At 49.6% G+C, this 18,128-nt stretch overlaps 1 protein-coding gene across 1 annotated transcript in view; it reads right to left on the reverse strand.

Annotated features, from left to right (window-relative positions):
* COBL (cordon-bleu WH2 repeat protein) overlaps window positions 1-18,128 on the reverse strand; it is a 188,875-nt gene that overhangs the window by 164,755 nt on the left and 5,992 nt on the right. Inside the window, exons 4-7 of the mRNA XM_042977199.1 lie at window positions 6,833-6,925; window positions 5,824-5,971; window positions 4,445-4,559; window positions 2,470-2,670 (exon numbers count right to left, since the gene is read on the reverse strand). Coding sequence (XP_042833133.1) covers window positions 2,470-2,670; window positions 4,445-4,559; window positions 5,824-5,971; window positions 6,833-6,925 — 557 coding nt within the window. The remainder of the gene's footprint in view (window positions 1-2,469; window positions 2,671-4,444; window positions 4,560-5,823; window positions 5,972-6,832; window positions 6,926-18,128) is intronic.

Consider the following 18,128-nt stretch of genomic DNA (forward strand, 5'->3'; position numbering starts at 1 on the left):
TTTTTATATCTTAATCCTACCTCAGTAAAATGGTATTTTTCAGCGTAACTAAAAACTGGGTTGAGAATACAAGGACGGCAAGTAAACCGTCATAAGTTCGCTGATAGAACGTCACGCACCTATTCCTTTGTAAACCTAGAATAATGTGGCATGTGCCTCAAGCGAAAGTTCCGCGGGAGAAATGTACTGAGCACACGGACCGCTCTGTAAAACAAAGAAACCGGAAACGCCTGTCACTGGAAGCCCCTGTCCCATGAAGCCCGGTTGCTGGGTTCCCCCTGGGGGGGCGAGCGCCACGCCGGGCGTGTGGGCGGGTGGTACCACCCTGGGAAACAGGCTGACATCACCTAGCATGGGAGAAGATGCCGTGTCCCACGACTCAACAGCTCCCCTCCCAGCCATACACCGAGGCTGCTTCCGGTCCCTGCTTGCACACCTCACGAAGCAATTTTTAAGGTGTACGTAGCCCTGTGTACATCGAGTTGCCACCTAGAATTTTCAGTATAAACAGCTGCAAAGCATAAAATTTCAGGGAGAATCTAAATAGTGACATTTAAAATTTTTTTTTTATTTTACGTTTATTTATTTTCGAGAGACAGAGAGAGGCAGAGCATGAGCAGGGGAGGGGCAGAGAGAGAAGGAGACACAGAATCCAGAGCAGGCTCTAGGCTCCGAGCTGTCCGCGCAGAGTCCGACGTGGGGCTTGAACCCATGAACCGTGAGTTCACGATGTGAGCCGAAGTCAGACATGCAACTGGCTGAGCCACCCAGGCGCCCCCTAAATACTGACATTTTAAAATACAAGTGCGCCTGGGTGGCTCAGCTGATTAAGCATCTGACTCTTGATTTAGGTTCAGGTCATGATCTCGTGACTCATGGGATCCAGCCCCACGTTGGGCTCTTCACTGACAGTGTGGAGCCTGCTTGGGATTCTCTCTCTCTCTCTCTCTCTCTCTCTCTCTCTCCACCCCCCCGCCCCTTACCCACCTGCTCACTCACACGCTCTCTCTCTCTCTCTCTCTCTCTCAAAATAAATAAACTTAAAAAAAAAAAGTGTTCCATTGCTGTCTTCAATGCTTTGCCAAGAATAAAAGCCACCCACAGTGACGTGATTTCCACACTATCCATTTTAAAAAGTATATCTGAGCACTGAAGGATTGAAATATGTTCAATCACTTCTTGTTCTCCTTGTTTTCCAAGAAACAGGACTTCTATTCACTCCTGCCTCGGAATTAGACAAATCTATCTTTATGCTTGAAAGTTTCTATACTTGATTACTGTATCACTCTATTGTAAAAACTGTATGAACACTGAGATTTAACGTCTGTGTTCCTGTGACTTTGTTAAAATAGAGTTATCAGTGACATCAATAGTAGCTCAAAATTGGGGCACCTGGGGGGCTCAGTGGGTTGAGCTTCTGACTTTGGCTCAGCTGATGATCTCACAGTCAGTGAGTTCAAGCCCCATGTCAGGCTCTGTGCTGACAGCTCGGAGCCTGGAGCCTGCTTCGGATTCTGTGTCTCTCTCTCTGCCCCACCCCGCTCACGCTCTGTCTCAGAAATAAATAAACATTTAAAAAGATAGTAGCACAAAATTGATCACTGTAATGATATATTTTGGGAAAAAATCAGAAATTCTATCAGTATTGAAATTCTTAACCCTATGATTGCAGGAAGCTTTGCCAATGTCTCCCTTTTGCCTTCTGTGGCTGACGTGGGAAGAAGGGCATGTAACCCTGACCTCAGGCACATTCCTGGGCGGATCAGATCTCACAAAGGATTCAGGTGGGCATCTCGGGGCTGAAAACCGTTTGCCTTAAATTTAAAATCCATGGGGCGCCTGGGTGGCTCAGTCGGTTAAGCGTCCGACTTCGGCTCAGGTCATGATCTCGCGGTTTGTGAGTTTGAGACCCACGTCGGGCTCTGTGCTGACAGCTCAGGGCCTGGAGCCTGCTTCCGGTTCTGTGTCTGCCCCTCCCCCACTCATGTTCTGTCTCTCTTTGTCTCTCCAGGGTGAATAAACGTTAAAATTTTTTTTTAAACTTAAGATCCAGGGTTGGGTTTTAGCCATCAGTCTAAAGTTGCTCTGGAAGTTGCGTTTGGAAATTTGATCCGTGTATTTATACTTCCGGGGGCCAGACCGTCAGTGGTCACTCGGAGGGCCTCTCAGCCTGTATAACCTCAGCGCCCGGGATGCGGACTCCAGGTGCTGCTGGGCCCCCTCCCCTGAGCTTACCCTCTCCCAGGACTGAGCTGCGCAGCCCTTGCTCTCGAAGGAGGACGGGGGGCGGGGGGCATGCGGTCATTCCACACTGTCACCCAGGCCCAGATTTGTACCCCAGGGGCCCCAGATCCTGCCTGACAAGGGAGCGAGCACAGTCTCTCAGGATCCACTCTTCGGTTCTCCTTGGACCCGAGGCTGGATGGCAGTGACCCCCGCCCCTCCGCCCCGAGGCGCCAGGGCCCTTACCTGCCGCTGACCACGCTCTTCTTCTCCAGCCCGCTGGGCAGAACCACGGTGACGGCCACCGAGCTGTTCTCCAGGCTCTCCATGTGCAGCAGGCTCTGTGGAGGGCCGGGCGACACGTCTCGGCGAAGTGTCTGTCCACCGTGAGCGTTCGGGGTGGCCGGCTTCCCAGGCGGAGGAGGGGCGCGACCCTTCGTCTTCCTCCTGAAGCAGGGGCGGCACAGAAAGAGGGGGTGAGGGGGCAGCTCCCGACTTCGGAGTTCATACAATCACCCGTGAGGATGCTTCCTCCTGACAAATCATTCTTTTTTTTTGCTTTATTTTCCCTAAACGTGTATTTATTTATTCTGACATAGAGAGTGCGAGTGAGAAGACGGGCAGAGAGAGGGAGGGAGACAGTCCCAAGGGAACTCTGAGCTGTCAGTGCTCGAACTCACCAACCGTGAGATCACGACCTGAGCCGAGCTCAAGAGTCGGACGCTTAACCTGATGAGCCCCCTGGATGCCCCACCCGACAAATCATTCTTACAAGTTTTTCTCGGTCCTCAGAAAAGCCTGCTTGTGTAGACATTTATTTATACATAAGGACCTTACTTTACAGAGGCTATAGGTATTTTGTAATCGTCTTCCCAGCATCAGGACCCACGCTAATAACAGCCTTGGGCAGGTCACCTCATTCAGTCTTCAGGATATTTGGCAGCTGAGAAAACTGGGGGTCTAAGAGATCTGTAGCTCCCCTGAAGGCCCCTGGTTATCGGGGTGTCAGAATAGGGATGGAAAGCAGACATCCTGACCCCAGGGGCCACTCCTGCCCATCTTATCCTCCCCACCCCAAGTCCTGCCAATCCACTGAAAGGTAACAGGTCTAAAGTCTCCTTCAGAACAATCTTTTTTATTTTTTATTATTTTTTAATCTTTATTTATTTTTGAGAGAGAGAGACAGAGACAGTATGTGAGCAGGGGAGGAACAGAGAGAGAGGGAGATGCAGAGAAAGGACGATTGAGGGAGGGGCAGAGAGAGGGGGAGAGGGAGAATTTTAAGCAGGCTCTGCTCTGTCAGTGCAGGGCTGGACACGGGCTCAGACCCACGACCTATGAGATCATGACCTGAGCCAAAGTCAAAGACTTCACTTAAGTGACTGAGCCACCCAGGAGCCCCCGTGCTGGTACTAGTTAAATATACTTTAAAAGTATATAATTTGATATGCCACAGTGTTTGATAAGGATTTTTTTTTAAAAACAATTATTATCAGTTATGGAAAATCCCATTTTTAAGAGTTACCCATTGTAGCAATGGGTCATAAGCAGTCCAGAAAGAGGCACCCACCGAAGAATGGGTGACGGGTAGCATAGGGTTTGGCTCTTTTCACTGCTATGCATTTCCTAATTTTGTGTATTGCTTGTAAAACAAAAGAGGCCGCTTAAAATTGGGGAGAAAATAGCCAATGGGATTCAGAAAAGGCCACAAACTACTGCCATTCATGTCACTGGTTAACACAAGGATTAAGAGTGACATTCAAGGCTTACCCTCTATTGTGAAACGTAGACACGAATTTATTTCCTTTTTTTCTCGTTAAAAACCTTACATTTGGGGCACCTGGGGGGCTCTGTGGGTTAAGCACCCACTTCTTGATCTTGGCCCAGGTCATGATCTCATGGTTTGTGGGTTCAAGCCCTGTGTTGGGCTCTGTGCTGGCGGCTCGGAGCCTGGAGCGTGTTTCCAATTCTGTGTCTCCCTCTCTCTCTGCCCCTCCCCTGCTCACGCTCTATGTCTGTCTCTCTCAAAAATAAAGAGCCATTAAAAAAGAATTAACAAAAAAGAATCTCCCCAAGCAGCCGCCCCAGCTTTCATCACTGACCTCGGTATAAAGGCCATGTCCCTGACCACCTAGCCTCTACCAGGCCATCTTGCTGCCTCCTGGGGTTCCCTCCACCTGCCGGGAACCCAGCACCCACTGCGAGGCGTGCATTTTCTCACCCCTTTCTCTGCACCCCGATCACACCCCTGTGCAACAGCTGCAACCCCGCAGGCTGCAAGGACACCCCGGGATGCTTTTTGTCCAGCTCGGTGTTACATGTGTGCACGCGTCTACCTGGGCACACACACGGACCTCAGCCAACAGTGAAAAACCTGGAACATTTCACACTAACAAAATGGATGTCTGGCTCTTTCTGAGAAAATAATAATAGATCCAAAAAGGCTCTGAACTGCTTCACAGCAAACACCGTCAGTGTGCTTCCATTTGGGCTCCAGGACTCAATGCCAGACTCCAGGCCATCACATACCTGTCCCCTGCAGGGCCGTAGCTACCGGTGCCACCGGGAAGGCAGGGCTCTCCCCGGACCCTCGATCCCGAATCTCCCTTCCCCTTCCCCCACTTGGCTGGCAACAGGTCTCATGTTCCCTGCCCCTGGAAAACCCACAAGCGTGCACCCTGTCTGTGCCTCACCATACACCCTGTCCCGTATGCTTTGATCTCTTGAAGACACAGCGAAAAACCACATCTGAGACGCCTCTGTGGGCTCTGGGCTTAAGGACACAGGCTGAGACCAGGGGACTCCTCCTGGCTATGCTGAAGAAGCACTTGGGAAGTTTTCCAAGGGCCCAAGTCCCCACCATGGGCCAATCAAATCTGAATTACCTAAGAGCCGGGGTTATGTTAATGGATGACATTTTTTTTTAAGTAAGTTTATTTATTTTGAGAGAGACAGAGAGCAAGCAGGGGCAGAGAGAGAGAGAGAAAGAGGGATGGGGAGAGAGAGAACCCCAAACAGGCTCTGCACCATCAGCATGGAGCCTGACATGGGGCTTGAACCCAGGAACTGTGAGATCATGACCCGAGTGGAAACCAAGAGTCAGGCGCTTATTAACCCACTGAGAGTCACCCAGGCGCTCCAGACAGCAACGTTTCTTTCGAACAGAGGCTCCTGAACGTCAGAATGGCACGTGGCTCTAGTTGCAATTTCCGTATCACTTGACGAAGGCAACCGACAGATTATGACGCTATGTGCCGATAAAGCTGTGACTTCGTGTTTTGATTTCACAGAATAATATCTGCACATTTTGAGGGGCGCACACGAGAAATTTCCACACCAGACACGATGCCTGATGGGTAGATGGAGTCACGGCCCACTTCAGAAGCTGTGTGTGTCCGTGAGCGCACAGACCTCAGGCCGAGAAAGCCGCTCGATGCCAGCCTTAGGCCCTGCACACATACAGCCGCCCTCATTGCCATTCATCTGCCCAGGTAGCAATCTCGCTGCCTCATCATTTCATGTCTCTGGAAGACTGCAGATGCTTTACTGAGGCTGTTTAGAGTCTCAACAGGGTCCTCGTATCTTTAGGTATTTACAAACACTTATTGATGATATTGATGATGACGATGTTGACAAGGGTGAAAACTATATAGAGTTTCAGCCTACAAGGGACAGAGCACACTTGGAAGATCTTGAGGCAGGGATGATATTGAGGAAATCTGGCAAGACTGTAATACTGGGCGTCCACCTACGGAGAAAGCTTGAGCGGCTGGTCCAGAGAAAGGCCAGAATTTGGAGACGGGAGAGAAGGGGAGGAAGGGAGGGGAAATGTCCCTGGTAGGCGGAGGGGAAGAAAAATAAACCTGTAACGCACATCATAGGAGGAGACATGAAAACAGCGTCGCGGGTTGAGTACATTGCCCTACGGGCCACCAGAGTGCTGTGGTTTTCCCAAACCCGCTTTATCTCATTGGATCCTCATCGTCTATGGGAACAGAGATTTGCTGCTTTCGTTTTGCTGGTTGGGGAAGAGTGTTCAGGTGGTTCCAAATACCAGTGTCCCGCAAATAGTTGGGGATTATCTTTGTCAAGGTCACTGAGAAAGGGGAGGGAATCTGTTTTGTCCAGAGAGAGGCTCAGCGGCTGCAGGAAATAGGGTCTGGTTGGGAAGTGAGCCAAGGAGCTAACTAATCCGTAGCCGGTGGAGATCCTTGATGATCTTCAAGAACAAGTATGGGAACAGCTGCGGGGAGCCGCGTGGGGGGGAGCCCCAATAGAGACGGCCAGACCAGCAAGCAGAAACATCTCAGTTCTGGGGACATACTGAATGAGGGGTGAGGTACCTCGTGGGGAGGGTGCATGGACAGAGCGACCGCAGGAGGAAGACGGAGGGGAGGGGCCCTCGAGAGGAGGGGGACTCCACGGTGTCTGCGGTTCCCGGCCTCTGACTCTCGTACAAGGGCTCAAAGCAGGTTATCGGAGAACAAGCTCTGGGAGGTGATGACCAGATGGCTTTCTATGACCTGGGTCTGAGATGACAGTGACATTTCCAAGTGAAGGCAAGTGCAGGCAGGGGAGAGGAGCCCCCACGTAGACTGAGGACACCCACTCTCCGAAAGCTATGGCGGTCCTTGCTCAGAACCACAAAGAGCCGCAGTCCCGGCCTCCAATGGAGGAAGCCCTCCAGTGGGTTCCTGAACACCTGCAGTGGGGAGGGTGGCGGCGGGGCAGGTGTGCAGAGGCACTGTGGTCACGACTCAGCCTGACCCTCGCCTCCTCCTAGTCTCTGCTGGCCAGTGGGTCTCAGTCTCAGATGTCATCCTGTGTGTCCATCAGGATCTGAGCCACTGCGCCTGGATCTCTTCTCTCTGGACCTCAGTTCTGTTGGGGACACCGGGAGGGACACTGGCGGCTGGGCCGTAGGACACATCCAGGTCTAGTATACTAAATCATGGAAAAATACGAACCCCAAACTACCACTATTGTACTGTATTATTATTTTTTTAAGTTTATTCATTTATTTTGAGAGAGAGAGAGAGAGAGCAAGCAGGGCAGGGGCAGAGAGAGAGCAAGAGAGAATTCCAAGCAGGACTGCAGAGCCCAATGTGGGACTCAAACCCACGAACCATGAGATTATGACCTAAGCTGAAATCAAGAGTTGGACACTTAACTGACTGAGCCAACCAGGTGCCCCAGATTCGATTCTATTCTATTCTATTCTATTCTATTCTATTCTATTCTATTCTATTCTATCCTATCCTATCCTATCCTATCCTATCCTAGGATGGCCACTATCCAAAAAAAGGAAAGAAAATAGTCAACATCAGCAAAAATGTGGACAAAGAGGAACCCTCGTGCACTGTTAGTGGGAATGCAACCTGGTGCAGCCACTTTGGAAAACAGTATGAAAGTCCTCAAAAAGTTAAAAACAGAACCACCATAATTCCTCTCTGGGTCCGGGAATACCTTGGTGTGGGTTTGGTTCCAGAGCACCACAACAGAGCAAACATCACAATAAAGCCAGTCAAGTGAACTGCCTGGCTTCCCAGTGCATATAAAAGTTACGTTTACACTACACTGTGGTCTCTATGTGTGCAAACAGCATTCTGCCTAAAAGTGCATGCCTTACTTTAAAAATACGTTATTGCTAAAAAATGCTAACCACCATCTGAGCTTTCAGGCATCATCTTTTTTGCTGGTGGAGGGTCCTGCCTTGACATTGACGGCTGCTCAATGATGAGGGTGGAATGGTGGCTGCTAAAGGGTGGGGTGGCTGTGATCATTTTTTAACATAAGACAATGAACTTTGCTACATCAGTTGACTCTTGTTTTCACGAACAATTCCTCTGTAGCATGTGATGCTATTTGATAGCTTTTTACCCACAGGTAGCTTCTTTCCAAATTGATATCCACTGTCTCAAATGCTGCCGCTGTTCTATCAGCTATGTTTCTGGAATGTTCTAAATCCTGTGTTGTCATTCTGACAGTCTTCACAGCATCTTCACCAGCAGTGGATTCCATCTCAAGAAACCACTTTCTTTGCTCTTCTATGTTCTCATGTTGTATCATGAGATGCAAGAATTCAGTCCCATCTTCGGGCTCCTCTTCTGTTTCCAGTTCTCTTACTGTTTCTGCCACATCTGCACTGGCTTCCTCCCCTGAAGTCTGGAACCCCTCAAAGTCATCCAGGGGGTTGGAATCAACTTCTTCCACACTCCTGTTCATGTTGATGTTCTGGCCTCTTTCCATGAATCACACATGTTCCTAATGGCACCTAGAATAGTGAATCTTCTCCAGAAGGTTATCAGTTGGCTTTGCCCAGATGCATCAGACGAATCACTATCTGTGGCAGCTATAGCCTTATGAAATATATTTCTTAAGTAAGAAGACTTAAAAATCTGAACTTGCTGCTTGATCCACGGTAGGTAAAATGGATGTTGTGTTAGCAGGCATGAAAACAAGATTGATCTCATTTCCATCTTCATCAGAGCTTGTGGGTGACCAGATGTATTATCCATAAGCAGTAATATTTTGAAAGGCATCTTTTTTTTTGGCAGTAGGTCTCAATAGCGGGGTTAAAATATCCAGCAAACCATGTTATAAACACAAGTGCCACCATCCGGGCTTTCTTGTTCCATCTAAGGAGCACAGGCAGAGTACATTTAGCACAGTTCTTAAGGGCCATAGGATTTTCAGAACGATCAAGGAGTATTGGCTTTGACTTCAAGTTACCAGCTGTAATAGCCCCTTTCCAGAGGGTCAGGCTGTCCTTTGAAGGCAGGCACTGACTTCTCTCTAGCTGTGAAGTCCTGGATGGCATCTACTTCCAATAGAAGGCTGTTTCGTCTACACTGACAATCCGTCTAGTGGAGTCCCCTTCATTAATGATCTTCACCAGACCGTCTGGATGACAGGCTGCTGTGCCTCCCCTTGTACTTCTATGTTACAGACTCTACTTCTTTCCTTACACCTCATGAACCAACCTCTGTTAGCTTCAGACTTCTCTTCTGCAGCTTCCTTGCCTCTCAGCCTTCAGAGAACTGAAGAGAGTTAGGGCCTTGCTCTGGATTGGGCTTTGGCTTAAGGGAGTGTTGAGGCTGGTTTGATCTTCTATCCAGACCTTCAAAAGTTCTTCCAGATCAGCAATAAGGCTGTTTTGCTTTCTTGTCATTCATGTGGTTCACTGGAGTAGCACTTTTCATTTCCTTCAAGCATTGTTCTTTTGCACTCACAACTTGGCTGTTTGTTCAAGAGGGCTAGTTTTTCACCTGTCTCAGACTTTGACACTCCTTCTTCACTCAGCCTAATCATTTTAGCTTCTGATGAAAATTGAGAGGCATGTGGCTCTTCCTGTTGCTTCAGCATGTAGAAGCCATTGTAGGGCTATCAACTGGCCTCATTTCAACATCGTTGTGTCTTAGGGAATAGGGAGGTCTGAGGAGAGGGAGAAAGGCCGGAATGGTGGTCTGTGGAGCTGACGAACACACATGACATTCATCCATTAAGGTCACCATCTTTTCTCACCTGGGTGTGGTTTGTTACACCCCAGAACAATGACAAGAGGGACATCGACCTGATGTTACTGATCCCAGGTCAACCTAACAAATATACACTAAAACCTTGGTTTGCAAGCATAATTCGTTCTGGAAACATGCTTGTCATCCAAAGCACTTGTAAAAGCAAATTTCAAGAACCATTGGCTCAGTTGTGATCGTGTGACGTTTGGCATCACGTTCGACTCGTACTGTAAGACATGGCTCGTTTATGAAGTTAAAATTTATCAGAAACGTTTACTCGTCTTGTGGAACACTCGCAGGACAAGTGACTAGCAACCCAAGGTTCTACTGTAATGAGAAAATCTGAAATATTGCGAGAATTACCACAATGTGACACAGAGACCTGAAGTCAGCAAACGCTGTTGGAAAAATGCCGCCGACAGACTCTCTTGTTTCCGGGTCGCCACGAACCTAAGATTTATAAAGGATGTGGTATCTGTGAAGCCCGACAGAGTAAAGCACAGTAAAACAACGGATACCTGCATGTACCCAAAAAAGCAGAGACTTGAAAAGACACACCCAGGTTCCCAGCAGCATTATTCACAGTCCCCCAAAGGTGGAAGCAATCGAAGCGTCCATGACCGGATGAATTAATAAAAAGTGGTAAACACACATTCTGGAATATTATCCAGCCTTAAGAAGGAAACGAATTCTGAAGCACACTACAACGTGGATAACTGAGTGAATAAAGCCGGTGACAGGAACACAAATACAGCAGGAGTTGCCCAAACTTGAGGTTCCTACGGTGGGTCAGGCTCAGAGAGACAGACAACAGAAGGCAGGATGCCAGGGGCTGGGGGCTGGATGGGGAGTTTCCGGTGAGCAGAGTCTCAGTTTTGCAAGAAGAGCAGTTCGGGAGACTGGCTGCGCCATGACGTGACGGTGCTTAAACGCCACCCACCACACCCTTAAAGGCGGTTGGCGTAGTCCATTTCACGGTGTGTGTGTTTTATCACAATGCAACCTCAGTGATTTCACCCTAAGGAGATTCGCTGTTCGGTCTGGTAATTTTATCAGTTCCGACGCGTCAGTCAGTCTTCCTGTTGGGGCTCTCGTGCGCCCCTCATCGGGCTCCTTCCTGGGGACCCTTCAGCTCCCACCTGTAGCTCCCCAACACTTGATGGGGTTTCTTTGGCCAGCACGCTGGCAGGACGAGAAGGCAGATGCTGAACCTGACGAAGGAAGAGGGAGGCTGGGGGTTGCTTAGAGTAGAGGGGGTGGGTAAGGCTGGACTCCCTCCCCCCAGGAAAGGGATCCCTTGAAGAGCAGGGCTAGAGGGTGGGCAGGCTGTTGGATTAGGCTTCACTGTGCACGAGTGGCTGATGACAAGGTCTCTGTTGCCTCCCCTTGAACCCTCCTCCACCCAGGGAGCACCCACGATACCTGGGGCTGGTCTGGTCTTTTTTTTTTTTTGAGGACGTAAGTGCATGCCAGTCTGACAGCAGAAGCTGCCCAGGTGGACAGAGCCCCCCCCCCCACCCCAAACTCCCCTGAAAGTGTGCACTGTCTCCACCTGACCCACGATCACGGCACCATCTAGCTGGGAAGGGCCGCTGCCGTTCGCACGGACCCGAACATCTTCACTCGCCTTCAAAAGCCATTGCTCCTTTCTGGAAGGTCCGTGCAGGTGCCGTGCAGTCTGGGCTACTCAGCACCAGGGAGCACGTGGGCAGTTAGGAGGGCAGGTGACCCGGCTGGCACAAGGAAGCCGCCACAGCCACGGGGAGGCGGGGCGGCTCCCACGAGCCTCAGGGAATGAGTCACTGAACAAACAGCCCCCCTCCCTCCCCTCCCTCCAGGTGAAAGTCTGGGTGCGCCCCAGCAGAAACCATAAAACGAAATAATACATCTAAAAACACCTCTGGCATTTCCAACGAAGATCATCGATCGGAACGCCCCTCGGTTTTAGCACACGCCCATCCCGGAGCAAGGAGATCTGCTCCCTGAAAGTCAGGCCCTGCAGGACGCCGCGGGCTGCCCGTCTGGCACAGCCGGGGCCCAGCGAGTGCAAATTCCAGGGCGGGAGTCCAGGCAGCTGAGTTAAACCCTAACCGCACAGGCGCGCGGCCAGCCTGGAGGAGCCCCGGCCGGGCAGGGCCTGCGGACTGAAAGGGGAAAACCCCCACCGCTCCCCACTCCGATTCCCCGGAGCAGAGTCCAAAGGGCACCTCTGCCGGCTGTTTCTTCTAGGCCTCAAGCACTTTCCCAGTGTCTCAGACCGGTGGACACTGAAGCCGGTGGTCATGCTGATGCTAGCTCACCCCGGCACGCCTGTGCGACTTGTGCCCGTGACCAGGCCGGGGTCCCAGGTGGGAAGCAGGCTGAACGGTATCTGCCTAAAGGGAATTTCAGAGACAAGTCCGGCACACCGTTACTGGCCTCCCGCAGGCTAAATGGGTCTGTTTGCGCATGGGCCAAAGGGGGGTGCCATTCTCTGCCCAGGATTCTTCCAAAGCAGGAAGTTTGCCTCCTCGTAAAAGATTCTGAACGTTAGAACCCAGCTGCCTTGGTTCTCAGGGTCACCTGGCTGCCAGTGTCACCCTGGTCCCCCCTGCCAGAGGCTGGACAAGCCTCGCCTCTTCCCCACTGGAGGGAGAAGTCTGCAGGCGGGTGGAGCCTTCGGGAGAGTCCCAGGCCGTGACTCATCCGTCCCGGCCTCGCCCCAGACCTCCCGAATCTGACTCCACATCTGTCACACTCTGGCTGATTCCTGGGGCATGTGGGTGGTGCAGCCAGTGGAGCGTCTGACTCTTGGTTTCAGCTCAGGTCATGATCTGACGGTTCATGAGTTCGAGTCACGCATCGGGCTCTGGGCTGGTGGCATGGAGCCGCCTGGGATTCTCTCCTTCCTTCTCTCTGCCTCTCCCCAGCTTTTGCACTCTCTCTCTCAACATAAATAAAATAAACTTAAAAAAGAAAGAAAGGGAATCAGAAGTAACAGAGGAGTTTGATAGTGATGCCATGGAACATTATTTTACACACTTATGGAACTGTCCCACAAGCAGGAGCCATGTGTCTCTAAGACCATCATCTCCCAAGCAAACAGGTCAGTCTGCTCCGGTCCTAGAACCAGCAAGCCTGGTAACAGTTCTACATGGCCCTCCACGAGCTCATGGTCTCCAAGAGCAGACCGATATTAAACAGGCGATAGCACAGGTAAATACAGAGAGAACGAACACAGGCAGTGCCACTCCACGTAGGCTGAGTCCAGGAAGTGACTTGTGAGCTGTGATATGAAAAGTCGGGCAGAGGTGGCAAGGACGGGGTGGGCACGAGGCTGTTCTCAGCAAGGACGGTCATTCAGAAGGCACGGAGGCGGGGAAGGACTGGGGATGTGCAGGGAAGGACTTGGGATGTCATACAAATTACAGGAAGGGTGCCGTGAAGGAGGGCAAGGACCTAAGCGTGGACTGGACCACGGAAGGCCTTGTTCATTTCCTAGGAACTGCACTGAACAAATAGTGCCTGCTCTCAGGGAGCATGCGCGTGCACACACACACACATGCACACGCTCATACTAACAGCTCTGGAAGGCACGTTCACGAGCCAGGGCAACTCAAGGCAGCTGACTGCCTTGAGATCCAAAGGAGAGACGCACGGTTGCAGAAGCAACAACAAAGGATCGGGCAGAAAGCTCTACGTGAGCAGGACTAGAGGAAAGGAAACGAGAATGTGTTCTAGAACAGCGTGTGCTCTGACGGGCAAAGACATCACGGGTTTGGTGTCAGAAGCTAGAGAGACAGCAGCCTGGCCGAGAGTGCCAGCCCTCCTGATGGAACCCTCCAGAAGGTGAAGTGTCCAGGCAGGTGCCAGCCCAGGAAGAGAGGCACTCGGGCAGCTGTAGCCCGTGCCCACCTGGCAGCCTCAAGTGGATTCTTGGGGTCGACACTGCATTTCCATTTTGCCCGGAGGTCTTGGTGGGCCAAGCTGGCAGAGACGAGGACGCGGGCTCCAAACGGAGCGGATGCGTGGCAGCGGGCAGGATGGGGACCTGTGCTTTCCCCGTAGCCTCCCCACCCACTCGGCTGGGATTCCGGTCAGTATGCTGTTAGGATGAGACAGACCCAGTTAAGCATCTCCAGAGTGCTCTGCCCCGCGTTCTAGCAGAAACCACCGAACTTCATGACTCTGATGGTGCTGGGTTCAGACCTGCCCACTTGTGCACACAGCAGGCTGGGAAGTGGTAGCTGCACACGCATGGATGTGCCCACGGAAGGCGCTAAACACTCACGAGGTGTGGGCACAGGGGGGGACCCGCAAACACGCCAGGCTCTCTGGCCACGAGACCTGAACGAGTCACGGGCTTTGTGAGCTTGGGTTTCCTTGAGGGCTGAACAAGGTAACAGGTGTCACACGACTGGCTCAGGACCTGGTAAGGAAGGAGCAGGTGCTCAGAACGGGTCCCCTGTCTCGACAGTCTCTCCTGTGCCCGAAGAGGGTAGCTGACCCTCGGGGCAATGTGAAACAGACTTAGTACAGGGCTAAGTTCATTTATAGCAAAAAGATGTGCCTCAGTGGCGTGGAAATTCCGTGAAGTTAAAATGTGAGTGGGCCTGTTTATTTTTTTAAAACTGGTTTCAAAAAGAATTATAGAATTTTTAATTTATATTAAATTTATTTTTTATTTATGTTTATATTAAATTTATTTCACATAAAATAAATTTTTATTTATATATTTATAATAATATAAAGCTATACATATAAATATTTATATATTATTTATAAAAATATTCTGTATCATTTATAAAAATAAATTTTTATAAGTTTAAAATTATATTAAATTTTATTTATTTTTATTAATTTAATTTATATTAAAATTATCTAATTTTAATTATAGAATTCTGTGAAAAAACCCTCTCTGAAACACACTTTTTATATATCTTTTTCTAAAGTTGTTTATTTTGAGAGAGAGGGAGGGAGCACGAGTGGGACAGGGGCAGAGAGAGAGAATCCCAAGCAGGCTCCCCACTGTCAGTGCAGAGCCCGACGCAGGGCTGGAACTCACGAACCATGAGATCGTGACCTGAGCCAACACCAAGAGTAAGACGCTTAACCGACTGAGCCACCCAGGTGCCCGGAACACATTTTTCTTTAAACCAGAGTTTACCAATCCCTAAAGATGTACAAATGGATTAGTTGGCAGCCTAAAAGGTAAAGGATTTTTTTTTAACATGTGCAATCATTTCAATATTTTTATTTAAATCAGGGACAGGCCACATGGGGTCATTTGCACTTGCTCACAGCCACACTGTTCCGTACCAGTGCTGGGTGGGGTTGGGACCGCTCCGCAACAGAGATGGAGTGATATACCCTGTGCCATGAAGGGACGTCAAGGGACCCCAGACAGTTCACACCCAAGGCCCTGCATTGCTTCAGAACTGGCCACACTTGCTCTCTGTTGCCTGAGAACGTGACAAGAAGGTCCTGTCCTTTTAAATTAGCCATGCACAGGGGTGCCTGGGTGGCTCGGCTGGTTGAGCGTCCGACTTCAGCTGAGGTCATGATCTCACAGTTCGTGGTTCGAGCCCCACGTTGGGCTGTGTGGTGACAGCGTGGAGCCTGGAGCCTGCTTCGGATTCTGTGTCTCCCTCTCTCTCTCCCCCTCCCCTGTTGGTGCTGTCTCTCTCTCTGTCTCTCAAAAATAAATAAATGCTAAATTAGCCATGCATGGTGTTAAACAGGCAACGGGGAATATTTCACTTAACTACTCTTCAGTATCGTGTTTGCCTTCATTATCAAACAGATCCATCAAATTAATGGGATCTTGTTATGTGCGTTAAAAAGCAGAAAATGCATTCCAGATGGCGTGGATGTAAATGACGGTCATCATCTCAAAGTCAAGAGACTAATGTGCACAGTAAGAAAGTGAGCTACAAAGATACCACTCCTCACATGCAAATTGAATGCTGGCGGCCTCAGTCGAGTTTCACCACCACAGAAAGGGAGTGGAGGGTTGTGATTCAGAGCGAGGGTCACATGGCCACGTGGCCGGCAGCCTCGGATGGAAGCCTGGCTCTGCTGCTCGCTACCTGTGTGATCCCAGCAACTGACGGAGCCCTGTGCCTCAGTTTCCCTATCTGGGAAACAGGAACGACCTCATAAGACCGTTAGGATGATCCAGTGTAACAATGCTTATGAGCACAGAGAGTGGCTAGGACTCAAGTTCATGATAAACACTAGCGACTACCACCTTCTGTAACAAATAACACCTTTTTGTGACTTTTGTGCTTTGTTTTATGTAATTTGTGAAATCCGTTTCATTTTATAGTTGTAAAAGGAGCCTACTTACCTAGCTTCATGTTTATAGGTATATAAGAAAGCTGCAATTCATGTAATTTAGTAAAAGAGGTCATAATCATTGTTTGGGGGGAGTCACAGGACCACTTTCCTACACCTTATACAAAAAGGAACTCAAAATGGATCAAAGATCTAAACGCGAGACCTGAAACCATAAAATTGCTAAAAGAAAACACAAGCAGCAATCTTCTTGGACATCAGCCTTAGGAATATTTTTCTGGATAGGTCTCCTCAGGCAACGCAAAGAAAAGCAAAAATAAACTATTGGGACCACATCAAAATAAAAAGCTTTTGTAAAGCAAAGGAGGCCACCAACAAAACAAGAGGCAATCTGCAGAATTGGAGGAGATATCTGCAAATGATATACCCAAAAAGCAGTTCGTATCCAAAATACATACAGAATTTATGCAACCCATTGCCAATAAAACAAACAATCCAATTAAAAATTAGGCAGAGGACCCGAACACAGTCTTTTCCAAAGAAGACACACACAGAGGGCCAACAGACACATGAAAAGATGTTCAACATCACTCAACAGCAGGGAAATACCAATCAAAACCACAATGAGCTATCACCTCACACCTGTCAGAATGGCTAAAATCCACAACACAAGAAACAACAGGTGTTGGCGAGGATGTGGAGAAAAAAGAACCCTCGTGCACTGTTGGTGGGAATGCAGACTGGTGCAGCCGCTCTGGGAAACAGTGTGGAGGGTCCTCCCAAGATTAAAAATAGAACTACCATGCAGTCTAATAATACTCCACTAATACTAATAATACTCCACTGCTGAGTATTTACCCAAAGAAAAGGAAAACACTAATTCAAAAAGACATATGTACCCCTCTGTTTATTGCAGCATTGTTTATAATAGCTGAGTTATGGAAGCAACCCAAGTATCCACCGACAGATACATGGATAAAGAAGAGGTTATACACACACACACACACACACACACACACACACACACACTATGGAATATTACTCAGCCATAAAAAAGAGTAAGATTTTGCCATCTGCAACAACATGGATGGATTTAGAAGGTATGAGGCTAAGGGCAACAGGTCAAAGACAGATTTCATATGATTTCATCTATATGTGCAATCTTAAAAAGCAAAAGAAATGAACAAAGAAAAACAGACACAGACTGATCACATACAGAGAACAGACTGGTGGTTTGCCAGAGGGGAGGAGGATGGGGGGATGGGCAAAACAGGTGGAGGGCATTAAGTGGAACAGACCTCCAGTTACAAAGGAAGTAAGTCACAGGGATGGAAAGGACAGCATAGGGAATACGTCAATAGCACTGTGACAACAAAATGCTATCAATTCTGAGATGGGCAGTCAGACTGGAGTCAGGGGCTCATCAGGTATTTGCCGCTGCACATCCAAAGCTATTTTAGAGCATCTCCAGCTGGACGGGCAGAACAGGAGGGAGCCGGGCAGGAGAGCCATCACCCCACTGATGGCCAGCCGTGCGCGGTCACATTCAGTCTCCCAAGCTGACTGTGTGCCTCAAGAGAAGGCACTTCTGGGCCTGGCACCTTCTAAGGAAGAGGTGGGCAGTGCCTGCCCGGCCAGGACCTCTTCTCTGCCTCCTGAATCATGTCCTGGAGGCCCGTCGGGCCTCAGACTGGGAGGGTCATGTCTATCTTCCAGAAGAGACTTATACCTTCAAAAAGAAGAGAGCCGTGTGCTCCTTGGGGCACAGTCAGAGCAACAGCCAAGACTCTAAGAACACTCCAGAGCCTTTCAGGATGCACCCACGCGAGTGGTGGATGCTCAGCTCTGACCAGACCGAGGAGGCAGACCCCCTCTCGCACCCATCTTACGGAGAGAAGCAGGGCTCTCTCTCCCCGCTCTCCTGTCTTCACAACCATCCCAATAATGAGCCAACAGTGGACAGAGTGGGGGTTACATCTTCCCTCTCCACCCAGGCCAGGAGCAAGGGACGGGGAGGGAAAGGGGTATTCTAGAAGGTTCTGGAGTGACTTAGATGGAAGCCCCATTGGAAGCAGGAGGCCCCTGTCAGAAAAAATGCCTTCATCTCTGCCT

Source organism: Panthera tigris, chromosome A2, assembly GCF_018350195.1.
Source record: "Panthera tigris isolate Pti1 chromosome A2, P.tigris_Pti1_mat1.1, whole genome shotgun sequence".
Classification (NCBI taxonomy): domain Eukaryota; kingdom Metazoa; phylum Chordata; class Mammalia; order Carnivora; family Felidae; genus Panthera; species Panthera tigris.